The sequence below is a fragment of the Gopherus evgoodei genome, chromosome 16 (assembly GCF_007399415.2).
Source record: "Gopherus evgoodei ecotype Sinaloan lineage chromosome 16, rGopEvg1_v1.p, whole genome shotgun sequence".
NCBI classification, from domain to species: domain Eukaryota; kingdom Metazoa; phylum Chordata; order Testudines; family Testudinidae; genus Gopherus; species Gopherus evgoodei.
This window is the reverse complement of record NC_044337.1, coordinates 13,757,314-13,782,046: the sequence shown is the minus strand read 5'-3', so window position 1 is coordinate 13,782,046 and position 24,733 is coordinate 13,757,314. Positions and strand designations below refer to the sequence as shown.

Here is a 24,733-nt window from a genome sequence, read left to right as displayed (position 1 = left end):
GTAAATGGATCTGAACTGCTCTCCTAGCTGACAGATGATCCTAGTGTACACAAGACCCTCACTTCACCTGGAAGTTCCATGATCTGTTCCTTGCAGCACACCATACTTATCAGGCTACCTCCCCCCGCACTCTAGGAGACCTCAAGTGTGTCTGCCACTATTCTAGGAGCTAATGTTGGGCACTGCCAGCCCTTTTCGCCATTCATTGGGAGGACTGACTTCCATTGACTCTTCTGCATGACTTGTATATGAAACTCTATTCCCCCCTCCCTAGGCTGTGCCTGACTTTCAGGAGACTAGACCTCGTAATTACATTCTCTCCGCCAGCGCATCAGCGGTAAGATCACCATCTTCTAGACGTCTATGTTCTAACCTCTGTCTCAACCTGATTTCAACTCAGACCCAGCATTATGCTGTTTTCAACATTTTAATGTGAAATGGGCTGCCCAGGATTCCTTCCTTCCTACCTGACTGTTGCCCTTAGTGGTGGGAGCAGAGATGCGCTGCAGATAAACCTTGATGGCGAAGGCAGAGAGTTGTGGGTGGAGATAGTGTCAGCGATTGGCAGCTGAGTATTTACTGGCCCTCTTTGTCCTTTCCCAACCCAAACCGAGAATCCTCTGCCAGTGTTTTGGTTGCTCTTCCAGGAACTGGTGAGAGGGAGGAATATAGTCCTTTGTGAGCTGGCTTCCTCCATCCACGTGGGGCTAATGCAGTGTTGCTGCCCTGGTGGAGTAGAGTGTATGTGGCTCCCTGACCAGAGCAGGACTGCCACCAGCATACTGAAGTTCAGGAGGCTTCTAGTTTAAATTGCTCATGCAAGGGGTAATCATACAATCCCACTCCTAATGCTTGTTTGCTACCTGTGGCATGAGCGACGTCAGGCCAACAGTACAAGGCCTTTGTCTTTGTTAGAAGTGGAAGAGATGGCCTCAACTCTCCTACTGATTTGGTTTCCTCTGCATCAGGAGTCTCTGGCTGGTGGGAGATCTCAGTGGCTAGATGACAACATTGAGTTGTGCTGGGGGTGGATGAGTTGCCCCCTGCCTCTCTAGCATGTTGCATCAAGTGTGGCTCAACCATCAGTGTCCAGCGCTTTGCTCGAGGCTCCCCATTGCACGATATCCAATATTTTGTTAAAATGTTGAAAACTTGATGACTGTCTTGCTTTCTGAACCACTTGTGAAACAACACTGATGCTCCTGTCAGGCTGCGTGACCTGGGACTGGGAGGCTGGGAGACGAATTGTGGGCACCAAATGGGGAAGCCCAATGCATAAGCAAATGACAGCCACATGGGAGTGATTTTTAGTTGCAGGTAATTCAGCATATCTAATATGCAACACCCAAACTGGAGAGAAGTGCCTGTACTGGAACATCAGTGTTGGTTCCACAGGGAATCTGCCCTGACCCTTTTAGGTCATGATGCTGGTGCAACACTGTTTTCAACAGGCCAAATTATTCAGTAATTATCTTGCTGAAAACCTGGAGGAGACTGAGTGAGCAATTGCTGCAGATCTCTCCTTTATCCTCTAGAGTGGCACTTCCAATCCAAGGGAACCAGAGCTGTGAATGGTGAGGGGTGTGAGACTTTAATGGCAATGGAGGTATTGCGATAACTAGTTTGGGTACTGGAGAGCAGAGGAGGAGAACAGGACTAACTCCTTACTAGCATTTGGGCATCTGATAAGACCAAAATACTGGAGCATGCCCTGCATTTCTGCAGACCAGAGACTCCAGAAGCCAAGACTCTGGATAGCTTGTGACTTCCAGTGTCTTATGGATTTCCATGTCTTGCAGCCACAGGCGAGAAGACTAACTGCAGACTGGGCTTGCAATACCTAATCATGGCATTGGTCCATAGAATAGTTCCCCACCTCAAAGCTCAAGTCAGACTCCTCTGCTGTAACTCCATTGACTTACCCACAACATACTTAGCACTGCATAGAACTAGCTCTGCAATGAGCAGCTCAATCTCTTTTAAAGGCCAATTCTGAGACTGTAGGGTGCTCTGGGAATTGAGGAAGTAATAGGAGGCTTGGTGGCAAACTCTGTACTATGTCAAATCCAAACTCCTCCTCCTACAGGATTTTTCTTTGGGATTTGCCCATTAATAGTGGAATTGCACAAGGACCTAGCCCATAACCGCTCCTAGCCCAGTGAATGATTTTGGTTGGCAAGTGTCTCTATTCCATGAAGTGCTTGTAGCAGTGAGAGGGCACTGGCTGCTTGTTCTGTGTGTTCACAAGTGCTTGTGGCATTTTTTTCTGCAACTAGTAGCCTCAGTTGGCAGCAACAAGAAGGTGGATGGAGAGGAAGTGCCACCTTGGCATCTCCCTACACTGAGCAGGGATACTGGTGGTACCTCTAGGAAGGCTTGCTAGCTGGAGAGATGCTAACTGAGCTTCCCTGCCCAGTGCGGACAGAGCCACCTTAGTAACTGTGGAGGTTTCTCTTGCCAGCTTGGAATCCCAGCATCCATCCCAAAGGGCCTGGCATCCCAGTGGGAAGGAACTCTTCACACTGTCGCTCTGCTTCTCTTCTAGGCTGAACTCCCATATGCCTCTGCTGTTTGTGACCTGATGTTAATCCTTTCACTCCTGCAGTTGTAGCTGCTAATCTTGCTTTTGTTTCTCCCTCCTCTTCTCTGGAGGGAGGGATTGTTGGCTCCAGAAGGTAACAGGCTTGGTTTTTGTGCATGAGTGAGAGCAAATGGGTCAGCATGTTCTGAGCTTATGACTCTAAACTGCAGACACTCTGGGCAAGCCAGGTACAACTTGGACAGAGCTGGACTTGTAGTTCAAAAGTCTCTCTATTTGTGAGAGAGAAGAGGCATACAATGATCCTGGATGACCTCATCCTACCGATCCTCTGGAAAGAGAGGATGTGCCTAGGGAAAATTCTTAACTTAGGCCACCTGCCCTTAGTCTCTCAGCTGTGTCCTGAGCTGAAGTGTAGGAGCTAAGGAGCAGCCCTCCTCCCTTGCTCTGTCTGACTGCAAAATAATCTGCACTCGAATGGATCAGGTCTCCCTTCTCGGAGGATGTTGGTTTGGCCACTCTCCATGCTCTGTACTCCTAGGACAGGCTCCAAGGAAAACCTATTGCATAGCCCTAAAGAGGGGTCCTTGGGCTCCAGCTTGGCTTCTGAGAACATCAGTTGGAACTGCTGAAACATCTGAGCTGTCTTTGTGTGGGAGGGAGTAGGGAGGCAAGGTAGCACCGCATTCGGCCTTTCCCAGTCTCCTCAGCCCTGTGCCACTCATTGCCCATGATGGTGCTGGGGGGATCTGGTGCCTAGCTGAGGTGTTTTAATGCATGACTGCCTGCAGCCACATGGCCAGCCAGCCACACACCTGCTTGGAGCTCTCATCTTCTAGAGAAGTGCAGGGTACTAACTGGGTAACTTACCAAGTGCAGCCAGTTGGGCTTCTGAAAACCTTGAGCAAATGGCAGATTCTATCTGGTAAAGGGCAGTGGTACACTTTGATAGCACATGGGGGTGGGAAGGTCTGACCTATTCTACGAAGAGCAGCATGAATCTGAGAGGCTTATCATTGCCTCGGCTGAGCAAGTAGCTGTTTCTAGCTGGACAGACCTCAGAGGAGAATGAGCATATTAACCCATGAATGCCTGCTTGGAATAACACTTCCATGGGGTTAAAGAGAGAGAGATCCCACTACCTAATGGTGCTTGTGGAAGCATGAGGCAGAAGACATGCATGTGTGCTCCATAAGGTTAAACGAATGTCATAGGCCCTGTACTGATGTATATGTGCTAGAGTGGGATTTCCATCTACTGCCTTTTGATAGAAGCCTTTTGAAGAGCATTTACTCACTTCCCTGTGTTGCTTTGTCTGTAGGAAGTCCATGCATGGACTCGTGCCCAACCCCCATTGTCTTCTATGGCTGCTGGGGTTGGGATGAGAGCATATGTCTAGATTGGGATTGATTGTTTTTTCCAAGTGTGGGGTGTTAAGGTCTCTGGACCCAGCTTAGTAGCTGAGTGTACAAAGGTTAGAGACAATATTAGACAAGTAGCAAGAGTCTCCAGTGCAGTTCTGGGGGAAGCTCTCCAGGGCTGGTTTAGGCAGCACAAAGCTGGATTAAAGATGAACACTGGTGACTAGTGCACTAAATACATAGCAGACAAGGTCAGAAGGGAGGGAGAGCCCAATACTTAAAGCAATGGACAAACCTGTGTGCTGAGACTGGAGTGCTAGAACAGGGCACTGGAGCCCCCATGGAGCTGTCATTTCTGGAGTCTCTCACTGTCCACAAACCGCTCTGGCTTTCAATGCAGGGTATTGTGGTGAGATGGCTGGTGTGTGTGTACCACTGCCTTCTGCTGGATAGATTCAAAACTGCTATCTTTTTATCATAGGCCCTCTACTGGTGGAGATGCCACTCTAGCCCTAGCCCAAGCCCTCTTGTAAAAGGGTCTTCACTCCTGCATCAGGAGGATATGGGACTTTCTGGCCAGGAAATTCTAAGTGGTGACATCAGGCAGTGTAGCTACAAAAGTAACTTACAAATTCCTCTACATCAAGGTAACACAATCGGTGGTTAAGCTTAAGCCAGTGCCAGGAGGAGTGTGCTGCATCCTAACAGGGCCAGCTGCTGCCTCGTGGCCAGAGGTCACTCTACAGTGCCTGGCTGCCAATTTCTCCCCTCATTAGGGCTCCTGAACTCAGTCCATGGGTAACGACAACATTCCCCTCCTGGGGTCCCATTTGAGTCCTTTCACACTGGTTTTCCATGCCCCAGTTCAGTCACTCTCCTGGGTAGGGAGTCCCCAGAGATGGGTCCCAGTTCAGTATCTCAGCCTTTACCAGGCTGGAGCTCAGCCCCCTGGCTTCTAGGCCACTAAACCCTTTGCTGTTTACTGCTGTTCTTGTCTCAGCTCCTTTAGTATCTTCACACCCCCATTAGTCAATAGTAATTGTGTGTGTGGCTGTGCTGAAGGGGAAACTCCTGACCATGGGAAAGACAAGGCCAAGGACCCTCTGGGGTAGATCAATATGTTTTTCTGCCTGTTCTCGTCCCTCTGCTGTTGCTGTGTTTTTTTGTTTTGTTTTTGTGTTGACTGTTATGTTTCATACCTCCGAGCCAGATCCCAGAGAGCAGCTGACTGTGCCGCCCTACCCCAGAAGTTAGTGGGGAGGATGGGAGATGACTCCTTCTAGGAGCAGATGAGCCTCTTCCTCTGACAGAGGCAGAGCTGCAAGCTCCAGCAGGTCTGGGAATGGGAGTTGGGGTTCAGTGCTGCCTTCCTCTGAAGGACAGGCTTGGCTACAAACACCCACGGAATGCTTTGAACTAGCCGGAGCCTCAGAGCAGCTTGGATTCCATGTAGCTTTTCCTGTTCTCCTGAGCTATAGATCAGTGGGTGACAGACTCCTTTACCCATCACAACCACTCACTTGGCTGCACATGCCCCCCCCCTCGCCCAGGCCATGGTGAACTGTCTGCACTAGCCCTGTCTTATTGCAGACTTGGCTCAGTTTTACACCTGTGCCCCCCACCAGCATTCTGGAAGAGGCTGTCCTTCAACTCTGGCCCACCTTAGCTTGAGGGGTGCAGATCATTGCATTGTTGAGCTATTCTGACCTTGCTGTTCAGAGATCTTCACTCTATCCATCCCTTCACTTCTGTCCATCCCAGCTCTTGCATTTTGTTCTGGCCAGGGCTTATTTCATACTTGTATTGTAGAAGCCCACTCCCTGCTTAGGAGCCCTATTACACTAGGTGCTGTACCCTCAACAACTAAGAGGATTCCTCCCTCAGGGTCATACTGAGGGTGCTACATGAGGAGTCATTCTGGAATAGCTATTCTTAAACTGTTCTGGTTTAACATTCTGAGATTCTCTGCAATAAGAGCATCCACACAAGAAATTAATCCAGAATAAGATAGGGTATGAAGTCAAAAGACCTTGAGTCCTGACAATCGTCCATGTGTAGACATCTCCTGAGTTTGAGGATATGGGAGCAGGGAGGTAGGAAGGAGTGCAAAACGGGCTCCTTGAAGAAGGTGTCCTGTCTGGGGCAGAAGGCTGCCTGCTGCTGCTGGGTGAAGGGCTGGCTTGTTCCTGGAGTTAGCCTGCTGCATCTGTGGAGTATCCCCACCAATTTGCTGTTATTGCCGAGTGCTTCTTGAAGTCTCCAACACTGATCTCCTTTCCTGTTGCTCTGTGGCCCCACCAGCTCTGGAGCGACGAGGTGGAAAAAGTAAGTACACAGGTGAAAAGGTGCTGGAAATGTTAATGAGTGGGATGGGAGGCAGAATGTGCATACTGCAGACTTCATCCAAATATGGAGCAGGTGCTTGATCAAGGATGTCACTGCTCTTTGCAGGCTGAAAGCAGAGATGTTAGCTCTGTCCCCTGGTGCATCCCAGTGGGGTTAAGGAGTGAGGTGATGAACAGGAGAACTGTAACTAGCTAACTCTAATGCTAGTGGGACTAGCAAGGAAGCAATTTGATCACATCTGCATATCTCTAGGACCTGCCCATTTCTCTTGCCTAATAAGGAAGGCCTCAGCATCTGAAAAAAGTAGGCTCCCTGTGTATAATACAAGGCTGTCTTAGGAGCTCCCTGTGCTGCAATGCTAGCAGCAGAGCCAATGCACTGTAATGGTACTTTCAGCTCTTCTCTTGCAGCACAAATACCTCCAACATTAATATACATGCACCATTAAGAGCTGTCTTTTCTATTTGTCCTGGAGGAGTTCGGTCTAGACTCAGCTCCTAGTCAGACCCAAGTCACCGAGAGGAAGGAAGTCCCACTAACACCCTAGGTGGTCCTTACAAGAGGTTGTGTAGTGCAGAGAAGTGAGAGGGGAAATGCTCTCTGGCTCAGAGTAAAGGTGGTTCTGTGTAGGAGACATGTCTCCATGTTGCCCATACCCCCCTCAAGCCTGGACAGCAAACCAAAGTTGCTCCTTTGGAGTATTCAGTAGCTATAAAAAGGCAGAGGTGTGGCAGGAATGTGACTGCATATAATTGGGTATTGACCACCTGTATAGAACCTCAGACTAGTTAGGTTCTGAACAGAGATTAGATACCTGCCTAGCACATCAGAATGGCTACAACCATGCTCAAAAGTGGTGATACTTCATCTCTTGGCAATCCAGGGTGCTCTCATATATCTCTGTATCTTTAACCTGATCCCTGGTGAATGTGTCCAGATCCCCAAATTGCCATGGAGCCTGGCCTGCCATGATCATGTCCTCTAGAGAGCAGACTGAGCTGTTTAGGGCTGAAATGCATTGGTGGAATTGTGCAGGAGGAAGTGTTAATTCCTTTATCAGACCTGGTACCAATCAGGGCTGCTGGCCTCTTCCATTAGATGCATGTATCTCCTCATGTTTAGCACCAAAACATGAACTAGCTACTTTCCCCTGACTTAATGCTCCTCAGATCTCTAGACAGACATGGTGGGAGCCAGTTCAGGATGTTCCCAAGACATCCCCAGATCTTGGATGAGACAAGATGTGGTGTCCTGCCCCTTCAAGCCCCAGTTGCTGGCAGCAGTTGCTGGGTGTGCAAGAGCAAACAATGTGGCTTGTGTGGCATGATGCTTCACCTTTGCCTGCCAATGAAATCCCTGACTCTCTCCAATGGGAATGGAGCCAGGGTTGCCCACCAGAAGCTCAGCTGTCTGTAGCCAACTGTTTCCCAAAGGTCTCACTGCAGGTGCATTAATATGCCACTGCTGATGCTCCCTGAAATCTTTTTTTTTCTTCTCCTAATCTTTGAGAGGATGCAAGAAACTGTTCAGTCAGGTTGGCTTAAAATAGAGATGGATATTCAAAAGGGGGGGGTTGTTGGAGTACTCTTATCCACACTGCCTTGGATGCATGTTACCCTAGCACAATGGGCCACAGCAATCTCTTGCTTTAAAATCAAGCTTGATTTGCATGTATGAACACTGCACTTCTTTTGGAGGTGATGAACCTATCCTAGGAAATACTGAGTTCCAGCTTCAAGCTATTAAAAAACCTACTAAGGGCTTGACTATGTAGGGAAATTGACCAGAATAACTGTTCTGCAATATCTCCCTGTGTGGACACTTACTCCAGGTGCTCAAAAAAGTGTCAGCACAGAGCTATTCTGATCAGTTTCCCCATTTCAACAAGCCCTAAGATGAAACTGGCCATGGCCCAGGGAGCACTGAGGTTCACACACAAGACTTCCTGCATGAGAATACACATGTTCTTTGCTAGTGTGTGCTGCTTACCCTGATAGGAGATATCTCTTCCCCTGCCCCAAAACAAATCTTCCCACTGCTCTAATTGCACTGAATGTTACTTTGGAAATACGTTTGGGCATCGTTCCCACACTGCAAACCACCCATTAATTTGTAAGTGTGCTGTCTGCAAGGCCAATTATGGCTCTGATTTTGCATATTAATTACTCTACCTGACAGGGCTTTGGCCTTTACATTCAAAGCCCTCATCTAGTTCTACAATCTCACCTGCCACGTGGGCAGCAATGCTGGCAAGTGGGGTGTTTCCTCTCAGGGCCTCTGCTGCAGAGTTGTCTTGTAGCTGATGTTCTTGGGCCTGATTTTGTGCTAACATGAGCTCAGAGCAGCTCCCTGAAAGCCTCTGGAGTCTGACTAGTGTTCAGCTCTTAGTTACCCATTGAGAAACACCCTACAATTGCCCAAGAACTGCTAGGGAAAAAGTAAGACACTTCTCCCAGCTGGGCTGCAGAAACCCCTCCATCTCTGTGGTTCTCTAGGCTTAGGTGGTGCTGGGGGGCGGAAGGAGCAGAGCTGTGAGATTCTCTTGGCAGCAGCATCCCCTGCAACTCCCATGGGAATGCTGAACTGCCAGATGCCCTTCCACCCAGTGACCCTCTCCATGGAGAGGCATTGGCTGTTCAATTCCAGGTGGAGCCCCCCTACTCAGACAGTGGGTTAGGGGCTGGGATCTGCTTCAAGATCCATAAGGCCTGCCCATGCTCTGACTTCAGTGGGGTGGGAGGGTTACACCCCACCTGCTCTTTCCCATCATAGATTAGTCTCCATGGCCTCCAGGTTGCCACTGTCCTGGGGAAGGCCTAGTCTAGGAGGTGCTGGGCTATAAATAGGCATTGCAGACTCTGATGCAGACATGGAGGCTTAGGACTTAGCTTTCAAGAGTGGCCACGGACTCTTGGCACCCCAGTCCCACCACTGCCACAGGCCAGGTGCTCTGAGTTCTGAGCGCGCACAGCTCCCAGGGAGTCCAGGGGTGCTCTGCACCTCTGCATGCCAGGATCAATGCATCTGATGCTGGGCTCCACAAATGGAGGCATTCAATCAGTAGCCACCTCTGTAAATGTGTCCCTATTTCTCTCCTTCTGGTGGCAGGAGGAGTCTATAGCTGGTCTCCAGCTTGTTCCAGGAGAGAGAGGAAGCTGGACCCAGCCTTCCCCTCTGCAGCCCAGAAAACACATCATGCTCCCTTTTGTCTTGCAGGCAGAACATGAGCTCAGGGTGGCTCAGACTGAGTTTGATCGGCAGGCGGAATTGACACGCCTCCTGCTGGAGGGGATCAGCAGCACACATGTGAGTTCCCAAGGGGCAAGTGGTCTGAAACTAATGACTTTTAGTGTCGTCCTAGAACAGAGGTGGACAAACTTTTTGGTGCGAGGGCCACATCTGGGTATAGAAATTGTATAGCGAGCCATAAATGCTCACAAAATTAGTGGTTGGGGCATGGGAGGCGCTGGGCTCCAGCTGTGATTGCGGTCTTTGGGCTGGGGCCAGAAATGAGTTCAGGGTGCAGGAGGGGGCTCTGGGCAGGGGGTTGGGGTGCAGGGGTTGAGGGCTCTGGGGTGGGGCTGGGGATGAGGGGTGGGGGTGCAGGAGGGCACTCTGTTCTGGGACGGAGGGTGGGAGGGGAATTGGGGCTGGGGCAGAGGGTTGGGGTGCAGGCTGTGGGTGGCACTTGCCTCAAGCAGCTCCCAGAAGCAGTAGCCTGTCCCCCCTCTGGCTCCTACGCAGCCAGGCAGCTCTGTGTGCTGCCCTGTCTGCAGGCGCTGCCCCCGCAGCTCCCATTGGTCACAGTTCCTGGCCAATGGGGCTGCAGGGGTAGTGCTTGGATTGGGAGCAGTGTGGAGTGTGGCAAGCCCTGGCCCTGCTCCCTGGTAGGAGCTCGAGGGCTGCATGCAGCCCCTGGGCCATAGTTTTCCCACCCCTGTTCTGGAAGGATACAGGATGATGATGAGCCTGTCTCTGTAGAGGGATGGGAGGAAGAGACACAATGTAATGCCCAAGTTCATGAGGTTATGGGGTAAACTGAGGCCTTAGTGCAAACCTAGAGTGCTCAAGGCAGGGGCATAATGAGCCATGTACATTGTGCTATAGAAATAACAAAATCCTACCAGGCGCGTACAGCTCTGCAGGCATCAGTGCACTTCGCCAAGGTGGAGAAGCCTGGCTCTTCCTGTTATCTAGAGTGAGTAATGCGAACTGTGGGGACTAGCCAGCTGGGCTCCAACCCTGTGCTCAGTCATCTAGGACACAAGGCACAAGCTCCAGTCAGAGACCCCATCCACTTGTTCTACAGAGTCTCCAAACTCCTAGATGGAAGCCTCTGCTACAAAAACGCCTCTTGATCAAATCTTAAATACCATCCTGGCATTTCTCTGCCCATGCATCTCTCTGCTGCCACTTCCCTATACTGGAAGTGCCCCTCTGTAGGGAGGGGTTCCTCTGTGCGGCTGCACCTTAGCTCTAGGTCACAAACAGACCCCCAGCTGACAATCTGTCTTCTCCCTTCAGGTGAATCATCTTCGCTGTCTCCACCAGTTTGTAGAATCTCAGGCTACTTACTATGCTCAGGGCTACCAGTACATGCTGGACCTGCAGAAGCAGCTGGGCAGGTATGGGATGGGGTCTCCTTGCCTTTGAGGCATCACTTCCTGGTCTCTAGCATTCTCCACCCCTGCACTCTCACACACACAAACCTGAGGTTATGTTTAAAAAGCAGGCCCTTAAAGCTTTATTTCTGGGAGAGCTCCTCTGAGCAACCTTTGTAATGGGGAATCATGATCATGCTGCCTAGGCCCAAAGGGATTGGGGTGGTTTAAGTGTTTAATTTCAGGGTTCACCTTTCTAAATGGATCTGTAAGAGACTTGGAGCCAGGTTGGATTAACAGCTCTCTGCGTAACTTCTGAACCCATGCAATGAGCTTCCATGTCCTGCGTGCACTGTCAGAGCAACTGCTGGAGAGCTGGGTGGGGGTAAGGGGTATTTCTCGGCTAATTGCCAGTGCAGTCTGACTTGACCAGGTGGGTCTGTAGCTGCATAATGACTGCCATTTGCTTTCCTTTCCATGCCTGCAGCTCCAAAGGAGAAATGTAAGTAAGATGCCCTAGATCAGGGGTAGGCAACCTATGGTACGTGTGCCAAAGGCGGCACATGAGCTGATTTTCAGTGGCACTCAGTCTGGGTCCTGGCCACCAGTCTGGGGGGCTCTACATTTTAATTTAATTTTAAATGAAGCTTCTTAAACGTTTGAAACTTATTTACTTTACATACAACACTAGTTTAGTTATATATTATAGACTTCTATAGAAAGAACTTCTAAAAAGTTAATGTATTACAGGCACGCAGAACCTTAAATTTGAGTAAATAAATGAAGACTCGGCACACCACTTCTGAAAGGTTGCCAACCCCTGTCCTAGTTAAGATCAGGAAAGCTCTTCGTCATCTCTGGTCACATTAATCATGTATTAACTGTGGGGGGCCTGGAATAGCTGTTAGTCCACACAGGCCCCAAGCATCTGACTGAAATGGTGCTGAACATGACTTGGTCTGGCACTGAGCATGAATGGAAGAGCTACTGTACTGGGTCATACCATGGTCAGTTTTGCCCAGTATTTTGTCTCTGACAGTGGCCAATCCCAGAGCTTCAGAAGGCATGTACAGAACAGGGCAATTATGAAATGACCCTTTCCTGACCTCTGGTCAGAGTTAGAGCTGTAGTGTAGCCTTTGGTGAGGGGCCTTGTCAAAAGCTTTCTGGAGGTCCAAGTATGCTGTATTGATTGGATCACCCATATCTTTGGGCTTGTTGACTCCCTCAACAAATTCTAATACATTTGTAAAGGGAAGTCATGCCTCTCCAAAGCTGTGACTCTTCCCTGACTAATCATGTTTCTGTATCTGATCATTCTGCCACTTCTCTTGGTACTGAAGTTAAGCTCACCAGCCTGCAATTGCCAGGATCTCCTCTGGAGCCCTTCTTAAAAGAAAAAAAAAAAAGTTGCATTAGTTACCTTCCAGTCATTTGGTGCAGAGGCTGATTTCAGTGATGGTTGCTTACTACAGGTAGTAGTTTGCAATTTCATGTTTGAGTTCCTTGAACTCCTGGGTGAATACCAACTGTCTGGTCCTGGTGACTTATTACTGTTTAATCAGCTCTAAAACCTCTTCTATTGACCCATCAATTTGGGAAGGTACTTCTGATTTGTTACTGACATCAGAGCTATTCTTTTTGAGCATCTCTCCCACCCCTTCTGCAATGAGGATCGGTGCAGAGAATTCATTTAGCTTCTCTGCAATGTCCTCTTCCTTGAGTGCTCCTTTAACACTTTAATGGCACATTACATGTGACCAGCCATGGGTGCTATTTATTTTTAATGGGTGTGTGGGATCCACAACCTTATTAAATTAACCCACTATTGATTATCTAGTACAGTAGAGCCTAGAGCCCCAGCTAAGATTTGGAGGTAGGGGGCACTGTGCTGGTGCTGCCTGCACACAAGATTACAATCTAGATGGACAAAAAGTGGAAGACACATGAGCCCAGAGATGAAGTAACTTGGCCAAGGTTGTACCATAAGCCACTGGTGAAGCCCAGAACTCCTGAGTGCTGGTCCAGTGCTCTAGCTGCTTGGCCACACGGTCTCGCTTGACCCTTTCACCACAAGAAATCAAGACTCAAATCTGTCTTGAGTTAAAACTATTGTGGCATTCTGTCAGTCTCTCCAATCTACAGCACAGCTGAGGGTGGCTTCAGCTGAGCCTCCTAAGGGAGGACTGGCAGTGCTGCTGCTGAGGATTCAGGTGCATTGGCAGTGCTGTAGAGCAGCACTGCAGTGGGGACTGGAGAACCATCTGTTATGCTCTTGTAAACATTAACACTACACTCCAAAGTGTGACTCAGTGACAATACCATCCCTATAGGCTACACAAAATGTGCTTGTGTGTAACGTGAACATTAGGAGAGAAACAAACAGAGCTGCTTGATTGGATGCTCAACAGAAAGTTCTGCATATCCTTTCTGCAGCTCTAGTTACCCTGGCTGCTGGCTCAGAGCCCCCTTTGGGAGCAGTTTGCTAGTCAGAATCATGAACCGACAGGCTACTTCTCTTGTGCAATGCTGGAGCCTCGCTAACTTGCCTTTTCCTCTTTCCCCCTTACTAAGATTTCCAGGTACATTTGTGGGCAATGCAGAGTCCACATCACCTCCCCCAGCTACCACCTCTCCCACCACTGTTGCTGCCACAATTCCTGTTGTGGCCACTGTAGGCAGGGCACCTAACCCTGCCACAGCTGTTGAGGGGGCACTGAACCTGAACGATGTCAAGCCTCCAGCCAGTGGGACCCGGAAGGCCAGAGTTCTCTATGATTATGAAGCGGCTGACAGCAGCGAGCTGGCGCTATTAGCGGATGAGGTTGGTATCTGTTCATTGAAAACTCAGCTGCTCCCACCCCATTTGGCACTGCTGCACAGCAGTGCTGGATCAGGGCTTGGCAAGGCCCTGGGGACTAGCAATGCCTCAGCCTCTTCACTAGTGGGGCTAGTAAGTGAGAGCCTGACTTTCTTCTTGTTTACACCAGTGTAAATTGGGACTAACTCCTACTGCAGTTAATAGAATGACAGCGGTGGTGAGAAGAATGGGTCCAAATTCTGCAATGCCATAGGTCAACCCAATGTGCGACACCGCTGCTGCATCCTTTTGCTCCCACTGAAGTCTCTGTTGCCATGAATGCACTAAGGCTCAGCTATGTTATCCAAAGAATTCCTTCAGCTGCCTTGTCTCACCTAACCAAGCCCAGGGGGTTAGATAAAAAGGCTGATAACTTGTTCTTTAACTCTCTAGTGCTGAGGGCTGAATGGGACAGTCCTCAACCACTGGACAGGTAGAAAAGTCTTGAAGAGACTAATAGTTCAGAGCAGGCTGAAGTTTTAAGCAACTTCATGGCAATGCCTCTGAAATCCCTTCTGCCCTCAGTGAGGGGGAATGTCTGAGCACAGAGCTGCGGCCTGACACAAGTGTGCTTGGCAGAGACAATATGGGGTGGCTTGAAGTCCTGCCATGGCTAAACAACGTACAAACTTGGAAGCCTCTGAAGGGTCCTTGAGGAATTCCCAGGCGAGAGTCTGTCACAAACCTAATTCTGTTCTTGGCTCCAATGAGGAATGAGATTTTATCTAATTATTTCTCTCCCAGATGATCACAGTGTACAGCCTGCCAGGGATGGATCCAGACTGGCTCATAGGCGAGAGGGGCAACCAGAAGGGCAAAGTTCCTGTCACCTACTTAGAACTGCTCAGTTAAATGCTGCTGGGAAGGAGAATCTACAAGCAAAATGCAACTCTCCATGTCCTGGCATTTCTAATGCCAATTCCTTCATGAGACCATTGCTCTCTTCGGGTCAACTCACTCACAACTAACCTGGGAATTGGGAGGAGTTGACTAGGCTGATGAAAGGTGAAGTGACCCTTCCTCCCGCACCAAGGCCTCTGGAGCTGAATTCATTAACTGTCCAAATAGCCTGCTTTGAGAGTTAGTTGTAAGGGTCATGTGGTATTTTGGGTTTCCCTCTACTCATCCCTTTTCCCTGTTTGTGTTAACTGTGGTGGCTTTCCAGGAACCAGCCCTGTCTCTTCTTCCTCAACAGCTGCTCATGGTGTGTGAGACCAAGTGGACTTTCTTCTCTCTTCTCAGAGGCTCTTTACCAGGGTACTCTTGCTTGGGCCACCTCATTGTATGCATTCCAGTGGGGGCAAAGGCACTGGGTCTCTTTGCAAAATGCTAACACTGGCATGTTCTAACAATAGAGGCCAAGGGCATGAGGCGCTGTATGAAATATAGCTGTATTTGGATAGCATGTCTCTGTAAAAACACAATTCCCCATGCACAGCACTCCTTTGCCCACAGAGGAACAAAGCAGGGCTACTATAATGGTGCTTAGTGGCTGCTGCCTGGGACAGAATGGCTTGTTAAACTTTCTTCCAGTTTCACTAATCTAATGACCCAAGGCCAGTACTGCAAGAACAAAACCACCTTTCAGTGCTTGCATTTCCTCCAAGCAATGGGGCATGGACTGAGTTTACAAGCCTCTAAAAAAGCTCTTGCTCCCTGCTGTTGTCCAGGCTTGCTACTCTTCTTGGTGTTTTTTTGTGGGGAGGGGGTGGGGTTTATTCTGCTAGTCTTTTTTAACAATCAGATTAATTTAAATGCTGTCTTGTCCCATCCAGCTGGTAGTGAACAGACTTGGTGCATTCTAGCACAGCATGTGGCATGGGTCCTCTTACACTTTGTATATTCACAATGAGCCTCTTACTACTACATAGGCCAAGCAGCCATTATTTGGTTCTTCTTTCTCATCCCTCCTTTCATTTTGCTGTCCCACGTGCCCTTGTAACTTAAACAGTCACAAATACTGAGGAGGTGAATGGATGAAGTAGTGGACACCTTGGTCTGAAGCTCTCCTTAAGAGGTGATGTGCTCAACAGCTAAGGGATTTAGGTGGCAAAATGAAATTGCTTTAGCAGCTCAAACCATGTAGAAGCATTCAACTGCACCAAGATCTTTGTTCACTACCCCTCCCTGGTGTCTAGACAGACACTGACTTGCTTGTTTATCCACTGATCTCTTGTACTCTGCTTTCTGACCATCCTAATGTAATAGGGCACCTATTGGTTTTTAGCATTTATTTGCCAATAAACAACTAGTCTGCCCTCCTGTCTCAGTATCTTGTGTGGGTTCCATACCACTTCACTTTCCAGCTAGCAGCGAACAGTACAAAGTGGGGTACTGTAAGAGCTGTGCAATACTGTTACTCAGTCTAAGCTTAAAAATTCTGAATCCTCTGACATGTCTCCTTTTTCTCTCACCCTATTAGCTTAAACTAAAGTTCAGTGTGGGGCTTTCCTCAGGTGCTAGTGCTGTTTTAACATCTGCTTGTGGAAGTAGCCTATGACCTTATCAGCATTCAGTTCTGCATGCTGCTTTTGAAGTGTGGGGTTTGGAGAAGGCATAGTCTGGTATAGAAGTGAACTAGGCAGGCAACTTGAATTAAGAAGGAACAGCTGCTTCCCTAGCCCAGACCACAGGTGTAGTTTATAAGGAATACAGCAGCCACACTCTGGTCTGGTAACATTTCCAATCTCACTGTTCTGGGCTTGACTAGTCCTTTTAGTGCCAGTATAAGCTCTGTAGTTGTTGCAGACTTATCCTAACATTTGTTCCTGACCCACACTGGGGAAGTTCCAAGAATACCCTGCTACTTGTCCATTTAACAAATACAAACCCAAGCTGCTCTTAGGCTTTAAGGATCCCTGTAATTGCCATGGACACAGGTGCTAACTTCCCACCCTGGCCTATTCCTCAGCAGTAAGCCAGACTTAAAGCCATACAATACACACACAATAGGGAACTACTGAAAGTTAGATAATACTGAATTAGTGTTTGTTAGTTGAATAAAACTTTCTAGTGGACTGTTATAGTGTATCCTGCTCTATAGCTTCCTAAGCCTTCATCTCATTCCCCTATTTGCTTAACTTGACACCCTCAAACTATCATCCCTCATTGAATAATTCAGAGACAAGCAGAGTGAGCCTGCTGCTGCTCCAGGGCCATGAAACCACCACAAGAAGCTCCCTCTCTACATGCAGTTCAATGGAGCAAGCTGCTTTGTCTAGTAATAGCCCTCATTATAGCTAGACTGAAATGAATCCTGTTAAACTTCATTGGCCTGACTTCTGCTGGGACAGTCTCAGGCCACTGCTGCCCACTCTCCTTCCTCCCCAGCTCTCAAGGGGGTCTTGAGCCACACACCACCCCCCATACCCAAGCCTGTCAGGTATATAGTACAGGCCATGGGCTGTGAAATTTTGCCATGGCCCTGTCCATGACTTTTACTAAAAGTGCCATGGCACATATGTAGCCTTAGCTATAAGCTACACCATTCATGGCTGCAAATATTAAGCCCAGAATCAATCCTCAACTAAGCTTGAAGAACAAGACAACAGTTAACCATTTGTATTGGGTTTCTCACTTAATGTTGACCAGAACATCCATCAGCAAGCACTGCAAGTAGAAGCTGTAATTGCAGGACAGTCTAGCCAGCATTCTAGACTGACAGGACTAGTCCATGCTGCTGTAGCTTCACTGCTGTTACTCAAGCAACTGGGGTATCTCTACACATGCTGTAATTACATTTCCTGACAGCAGTGTACACACAGCTGAAGGAGCAGCTTCCTGTCACTACTTCCCCAGAGCAGTTGAAGGGAGAAGTTGTCTTTTAAAAGGTGCTGATAAAACTAGATTCCTGCTCAGTCCCCACACCTTTCTGCAGCAGCCTGGACTTAAATTAAGGGGTGATAAGATGAAAAGCATACAGTACACAGCAGTAGCTTCACACACAAGGATTTTCTCTACTTCCTAACAACCTATGGTGTGAGCTAGCACTTATGCTACAGGTATCTGACCTGCCTTGTGAAAGTGTAGGTGGGTGAGGTAATCTTTTGTGTGACCGACCTGTGGGAGAGAGGCAAGCTTATACAGGTGCTCTTCAGGGCTCTGCTAGTGAAAGAGGCAAGGTTGGACATTGTCCAGTAAAAATATTACCTCAGCCACTGAGCAACTCTGCTATCCTGACACGCCTACGCTGCATACGCCATGGTGAGAGTCTTAAGTCAACAGACAGCACTAGTCTACTGCAGGGAAGCCCCCCAAGTCCAACTGCTGTTTATAAATGTTTTAATATCAGTATAAATAGGGCACAGTTACAAAAAATGCAAGATCTGAGCAATGGAATTTTGACTTAAAAACCTTTTGAAGAAGGCTGCCTTCTAGTCCTCAAAAATGTACATATCACACAAATCAACAGCAGGAGGGACACAGGTGCACACAAACCATTTTACCTTGCTCTGCCAACCCAGCAGCAGTGACTGGCACCCCTTTGATACAAAAATAGCAATAGAAAGCTGGTCTCTGAATTGCTGGCTGTTCACTAGCCTGTGCCTCACCAGACTTACTGATGGGGAGAGGAAGATTGCACCTTGCATTAAGAGCAGAGTTAATGCCCAAAGGAAAATAGTTAAAAACCTGCCTCCTCTCCCCCCCCCCCCCAACTGCTGCGTACAAGCTATAAAAATAAAGATTTTGACTGATCAACACTTAAACCCAGCCAGATCGCTCTAGCAGGCAAGGAGCATGCATGGACTGGGCAGCGTTCTTGGACCTTCTTATGTTGACTCTCCAACTCAGGTGCAAGCATTCAACAGGATCTATCTCCCCAGCAGATGTTATAACTCAGTTATGAGCCCAACCGAGCAGGATGCCTTCTGAGGTGGAAATGAATAGTTCTGGTGCAATCCTGAAATAGCAGCAATAGCACACAACCTATCTCTGCACATGTCTGACAAAAGCTTGTACCAGCTGGACCAAAGGCTCCTGCCCCTCAGGGCCAATCTTGGAGGCAGACTTTCCCTGGGAGGAGGGAAGAACCCCACTGGCTGGAGAAGAGGGGCCGCCCCGGCGAAAGTAACGAGACAGGCTTGAGAGCAGTGTACTCTGAAATGAGAAGCGCACAGTGAGTTAGCTTCCCCAGCACATGCGCTCTCCCTCCCCTCCCCGGGCAGGAATCCTGGGAGACTGTGCCACCTGACTCTGTGACCCAAAGGGGGAGGTCTTGAGGCAGTCTACTCTAGACAGCAACTGACTGCCATTGAACAGTCAAGAACTAATGGTCCTCTGCCTATACTGCATTTTCACTGGATCATTCACAGCCAAAGGGGCAAACGAAGATGAAAGTAGGCACTGCAGAAGCACATCAATCCCTGTCCCATTCTCACTGCACCTCCAATTTAAGGCTCGCAATGTGCTTTATGCACCATGATTTAAGCCTCTTGATACTTGTGAGGCAGGTCAATATTACCCCCTTTATGCCTGGGGAAACTAGTGTATTTAACCAGCTTGCCCCTAGCTCAAAGAGAGTTCTATTATATGGCAAATCCAGGAATAGTTATCCAGTTCTGGGTTTTAGTCACATCTGGCTTTGTCACATCTGTTCTGCAGATTCTAGGCATCTCTGTGTATTCATCCTCCAAAGTATCACTGAGCCTTACACACAGGAGGAGACTTACATGGCCTTGACAGCCATGGTAGAAAGGTCGGAATACTTTAATCGCAAGCACTAAATGTAATGGGATTCTGTGTACAGCTGTTTCCATTAGCCTGGCCAGGCTATCGCTGAGAAGGGATGGCCTTTGGGCACCACAACAAACACATCTACATGAGCTAAAAGGAGAAAGAGGAACGTAGCACAAGGCAGGAAACCTGCTCCACAATGCTTACCAGCTCAGAGCTGAGTTCCTGCTTCATCCGCTGCTTGTCTCGTGGATGCACCGCTGGGTCCCTCAGATACCGAACAGCCTGGGAGATGAGCAGGTAGAAACAGTTTTCCATTGTAAACATGAGCAAAGACCTGTGCAAGGAAACACCACAAATTAGTAGGAGCAAAACAGTGCCACTGCACTACTGCTGGAGTACAATATCCTTGCTCAGACGTAACCATGAGCTACTGTCTGCTAACTGGTTACACCCTGGGGCAATAGAAAAGTCACCATAAAGCACAGGTAAGTTAGGCTAGAGTGGACTGGGTACCGAGTAACCACCACCTCTTCTCCTGTGCCCACCAACAGCTGAATCAGTATGATGATTTTGGACATCAGCCTGCCTGCTTTCTGGGTTATGTGTTTGGTTGTGTGACACTTATACCTACAGCTCACGCTCTGGGTCAAGTGAAGAGCACTGGGCCTCTGCTCAGCCACGGGGAAGGAACAGAACCCAGAGACTTACTTAAGAGTTTTAGTCTCCTCTTGTGTATTCAGCCCTGCAGCTTGAGCGAAGGGCTCTTTCTTCTTATCCAGCTGGAGAAGGAAAGAGGAAAGTTGTATTAGAGCCTGGAGATGCAGAAGGGGAGGAGAGCTACCTGGGTCAGCCCCCACTCCTCCTTAAAACAGCCGCTGAACAGAGCTCAGAACACAGCACAACTGCTACGCCTCTTCAGCTTTCACAGACTGAATTAGGAGAACGTGGACTCCTACCTCTCCCAACATGTTAAGGGCCACGTTGACAGTGGCCAAGAGCGTCCCAAAGGAGGGAGCGACATCTGAATCGAAGGCAGGTGTTGTAAAACTCAGAACAAAGAGAAGGTTGTACTCAGCCAGGTCCAGCGACTGCAGGGAAGAGGAGACAGGAGTGAATCCAAACAGCAGGAATGCATTGTAAAACCACCTAGCTCCTATACAGCACTTGCCATCTATAGATCTCAAAGCACTTTACAAAGCAAGATCAGTCTCATCATCATCTCCAGTTCACAGCTGGAAAAAGAGGCCTTGTTAACACTATGGCAGTAAGTTGACCTAAGTTTTATGAATAACGTAGCTTGAGTCGACGTAGCTTAGACTGACTTACTATGGTGTCTCCCTGTGCTGCGTTGATGGGAGACGCTCTCCTGTTGAATTACCTTAATCTTCTCATTCTGCGGGAGTACTGACTTCGACAGGAGAGCGCTCTGTGGTCGATTTAGCGGGTCTTCACTAGACCCGCTAAATCGACCCCCGCTTCATCGCAGACATGGCCAGAGGCACAAAGAGGGAAGTAACTTACCCAAGGTCACAATAAACCAGAGGCAGAATCAGGAACAGAATCCAGATCTCCTGGGTCCCAGTCCAGTGCTCTACCCTCTAGGTCAGTGGGTCTCGAACATTTTTACTGGTGACCCTTTTCACATCGCAAGCCTCTGAGTGCAACCCCCCTAATAAATTAAACACCCTTTTAATATATTTTACACCATTATAAATGCTGGAGGCAAAGCTGGGTTTGGGGTGGAGGTTGACAGCCCACGACCCCCATGTAATGACTTTGCGACCCCCCGTTTGAGAACCCCTGCTCTAGGTTTCGCTGTTAGTATGGATCCACACTCTGCTAGCAAAGTGGATGTTGGGAGGGTGCCTTTTCATGAAGTGTGAAGCATGTGTAACTGCTAGAGTAGGATGTAAGACTAGCTGAAGCATTAGTCTGCTCTGGTAAATTGGGTGGGATGTGGGCGGGTGTCTCTCTCACACACACATGGTTGTGCTGAACAATCCCAGTGAAAGCTCTGAAAATATCTGCACCTCCACCTCAATCCCCTGATAGGAGAGTGCAGACAGGACTTCCTTTCAGACTGAGACATGTCTGATTCCTTAGGGTTCATGGACCTTGACATCCTGCTTTGGGCTCCACCTTTCAAAGAACAGCTGGCAGATACAGATGTTGACAGCCAGGGCCAGCATTTTGTTTGCATTAATGTGAGTGCTAAAGGTTTGGGTGCGGCCACCATCCCTGCTTAAGGTATTAGGGGTAAAAAGGGTGTTAAAGGGGCAATAAGAAAAAAGTCTCAACCTCCAGTTTATTCTGCACACTGAGAGACAAGACAAGTGTCTAAGGAGGGGACACTATAGCCTGGCCTACATGGGGGTGGGGGGGATATCGATCTAGAAGATGCAACTTCAGCTACGAGAATAGCGTAGCTGAAGTCGATGTATCTTAGATCGAATTAAAATTACTTACTTCGCGTCCTCGCAGCACTGGATCGACAGCCTTGGCTCCCCCGTCGACTTTGCTTCCACCTCTCACACTGCTGAAGTTCAGCAGTCGACAGGAGAGCAATCGGGGATCAATTTATTGTGTCTACACTACACACGATAAATCGATCCTTGATAGATTGATCACTACCCCCAGATCCGTCTACACTACCTATCATCAGCATAGCACAGTAGTTTTTCTCCATGCCAAAGAGCTATCTGGCTACTAGGCTCTTTAGAATCAAAAGACTAATGTGGTAAATAGAGGTGCAAACGTCCTCCTATTTCACTGCCTAAGATGGAATCAACACAAACACTGATGAATAGCAATAAAATGCTCATTCTGGTTGCCTAAAATCTAGGGATGTACCCTGCAATTCAGTTTAGGTGGTCTGAGGTGCAGGTATGGACTCCTGTGTGTTTTAGGGGGAGGGATTAGTCTCCTGTATGAATGGGACAGGCTGTGGTTCCTTTGAGACCCACAATATCAGTTAGGGTGCTTCAAACTCCCTCCCCGCAGACATCACTCTCCTGTACCTGATCAAGGAGGATCTGGCAGACGTCGGGGGTGAAGTGCCGTAGGGCAGCTAGAGATTTGCTGAGGATTTTCAAGAGACCATACTGCACTGTACGCAGTGCCTTCTGCTCGGCTGCCTCTGACTCAGGGCTTGGATGCTTGGAGGAGGTCTGGGGGGTGCGTTGCACTCGAGGTGTCACAGCTGATGGGAGGGAGTCACCATTTTTCGTCTGTGGAGAAGGAAGTCAAGTGAAGACACACACATATAGAGGCAATCCCTTGCAGTTTAAGGCCAAGCTTTGCAGAAAAACAAGTTACCAGTAACAGGAATCCCTAAAGCAAGATACTCATGCTTTGCCCAACTAAGGGCCACGTTGGCAACCTACTAGAAGCCTGAGGTCTATGCTTAGCTTGCATCATAAGGCGCAGCCTTGTCTTTATTGCAAGGGTACAGTGTGCATGTGTTCAGTGAGCACACTCTGGAAAGGGCTTTTCTAATCAAACTGTTGACAGAAAGAACCTTAGCCCCAACACAAGTTGTGCCTGAAGTGCATCACCTTCCCACCCAAAGTCCATCTAAGGGTACCACAAGAGCAAGAGCTGTATTTCACCACCACTTTAAATCAAGCCAAGGACACGAAGTCCTTGCTGTCTCCTCATTCTTAGGGGGCAGGGTTGTACAATAACCACTGGGACACAGCTTCCCCCCTGCACAGCTTGTAGTTCGGAAGTAGCTAATAAAAGAGTTCAGGCAGTGGCTATGGTTTCCATGTCAGAAACATTCTGCTTAATATGACTGGCCCACAAAACATCCCCTATTTCAGATACATTCTGCTTAATATGACTGGCCCACAAAACATCCCCTATTTCAGAGTGTCACAGAGTGTGGGGGAGTCAGGACCCTTCACCCCCAGCTTCATGTGATTCACCGTGACTCTCAGCCAGCCAGTCAAACAGCAGGTTTATTAAACGATAGGAACACAGTCCAAAACAGAGCTTGTAGGTACAGAAACAGGACCCCTCAGTCAAGTCCGTCTTGCGGTGCAGGGAGCTTAGACCCCAGCCCTAGGGCACCCTCCCTTCCCCCAGCTAGCTCCAAACTGAAACTCTCCAGCCCCTCCTCTGGCCTTTGTCTCTTTCCCGGGCCAGGAGGCCACGTGATCTCTTTGTTCTCCAACACCTTCAGCTGGCACTTTTGCAAGGGAGAGGCCCAGGCCGTCAGTTGCCAGGAGATAGGGTGTCAGTCATTCTCTGCAGACACCATCACACTGGCCCTCTAGGGCTCTACACCAATCACACCCCCTCATCCCACCATCTAGATGCTTAAGAAATGCATAGGGGAAACTGAGGCACCCACACAGTATTCAGAGAAAACATTAAGAACATTCCCACTTCGTCACACAGAGGTGCTCTTCGTAAGTTTTGCTGTAGAGGAGTATAACTAAACCTTGGTTGCTGGGCTGGTCTTGGTCAGCAGTTGTCACTGGAAACAGTGACTAGATATTGACTGATCTCTTGCTTGGTTATGGGTGAGGGACCCAGGACCAGAATTCCCCCTTCAGTTTTCCCAGGACCCCCATCCTCACCTGCAGATAGTGCTGAAGCATTTTGCGGCTATGCAGGAGGGAGGTACAAGCCTGGCAGAGGTAACACAAGTTCACCTGAAATGAAGAGGAGGGGTGGGGAACTGATCAATCCATAGCTGACACTCTCCACAGCTGCAACCTAAACAAGCATCCAAATTCTCCATTACTGAGTGCCCCCCTCACAAGACTAAATTTTACTATTATACCCTAACAATATGAAAATCCAGTCTGAACAGAACCTTTCACCCCAGAATGGACAACAGTGGCGTTTTCAGATGTTACCAATGTTTTACTTAAGTATCTTGACCCTGAGGTTCCAACCCACATGCACTAAGACAGTCAGTCCTCCAAAAGTTGTCATCTCCAAGTCCCAGTCAGTTCCCCCCCCGCTCAACTAAATGTACCTTGCTATGTGACTGTAAGGTCCAGAAACTCTTCATGATAAAGAGCCGCCTTCCTTTAATGGCCTGTTATGATCCCCACTAAAACAGCGTCAATGAAAGAGCTATCTGCAAGCTCTCTGCCTTAGCCACATTCTCTGTCCTGCTGTGCTGGGCATTGTGTGGGAAAATGCAGTATGCAGGGGAATGCTTTGGTTCCTACCTGTATGTCCCTCAAGAGCTGGGGAAGGTGGAAATGCCACTCTTTCATAAAGTTGGAGAGTTGAAGAATGAAGCCAACAGTGTGGTCAGCTTCTTCCAGACAGGCCAGGCTCTGCACTGTCCGTACTGCATTCAGGCACTGGAGAGAGAGAGAAAGGATGCAGAC

At 48.6% G+C, this 24,733-nt stretch overlaps 2 protein-coding genes across 8 annotated transcripts in view; one reads left to right on the top strand and one right to left on the bottom strand.

The window, feature by feature from the left end:
• SH3GLB2 (SH3 domain containing GRB2 like, endophilin B2) overlaps nt 1-15,964 on the top strand; it is a 40,398-nt gene extending 24,434 nt beyond the window's left edge. The window contains exons 6-12 of one of the 5 annotated variants that reach the window (XM_030535929.1): nt 275-337; nt 6,202-6,225; nt 9,463-9,552; nt 10,771-10,871; nt 11,335-11,349; nt 13,421-13,670; nt 14,451-15,964. In XM_030535929.1, coding sequence (XP_030391789.1) covers nt 275-337; nt 6,202-6,225; nt 9,463-9,552; nt 10,771-10,871; nt 11,335-11,349; nt 13,421-13,670; nt 14,451-14,558 — 651 coding nt within the window. In that variant the 3' untranslated portion in view covers nt 14,559-15,964. The remainder of the gene's footprint in view (nt 1-274; nt 338-6,201; nt 6,226-9,462; nt 9,553-10,770; nt 10,872-11,334; nt 11,350-13,420; nt 13,671-14,450) is intronic. The other 4 variants (XM_030535932.1, XM_030535931.1, XM_030535933.1 and 1 more) reach the window with 4 other exon arrangements.
• NUP188 (nucleoporin 188) overlaps nt 15,393-24,733 on the bottom strand; it is a 51,092-nt gene continuing 41,751 nt past the window's right edge. For all 3 annotated transcript variants that reach the window (XM_030535926.1, XM_030535928.1, XM_030535927.1), the window contains 7 exons: nt 24,569-24,706; nt 23,966-24,040; nt 22,400-22,609; nt 20,339-20,470; nt 20,091-20,161; nt 19,587-19,716; nt 15,393-18,803 (listed from right to left, as the gene is read on the bottom strand). In XM_030535926.1, coding sequence (XP_030391786.1) covers nt 18,633-18,803; nt 19,587-19,716; nt 20,091-20,161; nt 20,339-20,470; nt 22,400-22,609; nt 23,966-24,040; nt 24,569-24,706 — 927 coding nt within the window. In that variant the 3' untranslated portion in view covers nt 15,393-18,632. The remainder of the gene's footprint in view (nt 18,804-19,586; nt 19,717-20,090; nt 20,162-20,338; nt 20,471-22,399; nt 22,610-23,965; nt 24,041-24,568; nt 24,707-24,733) is intronic.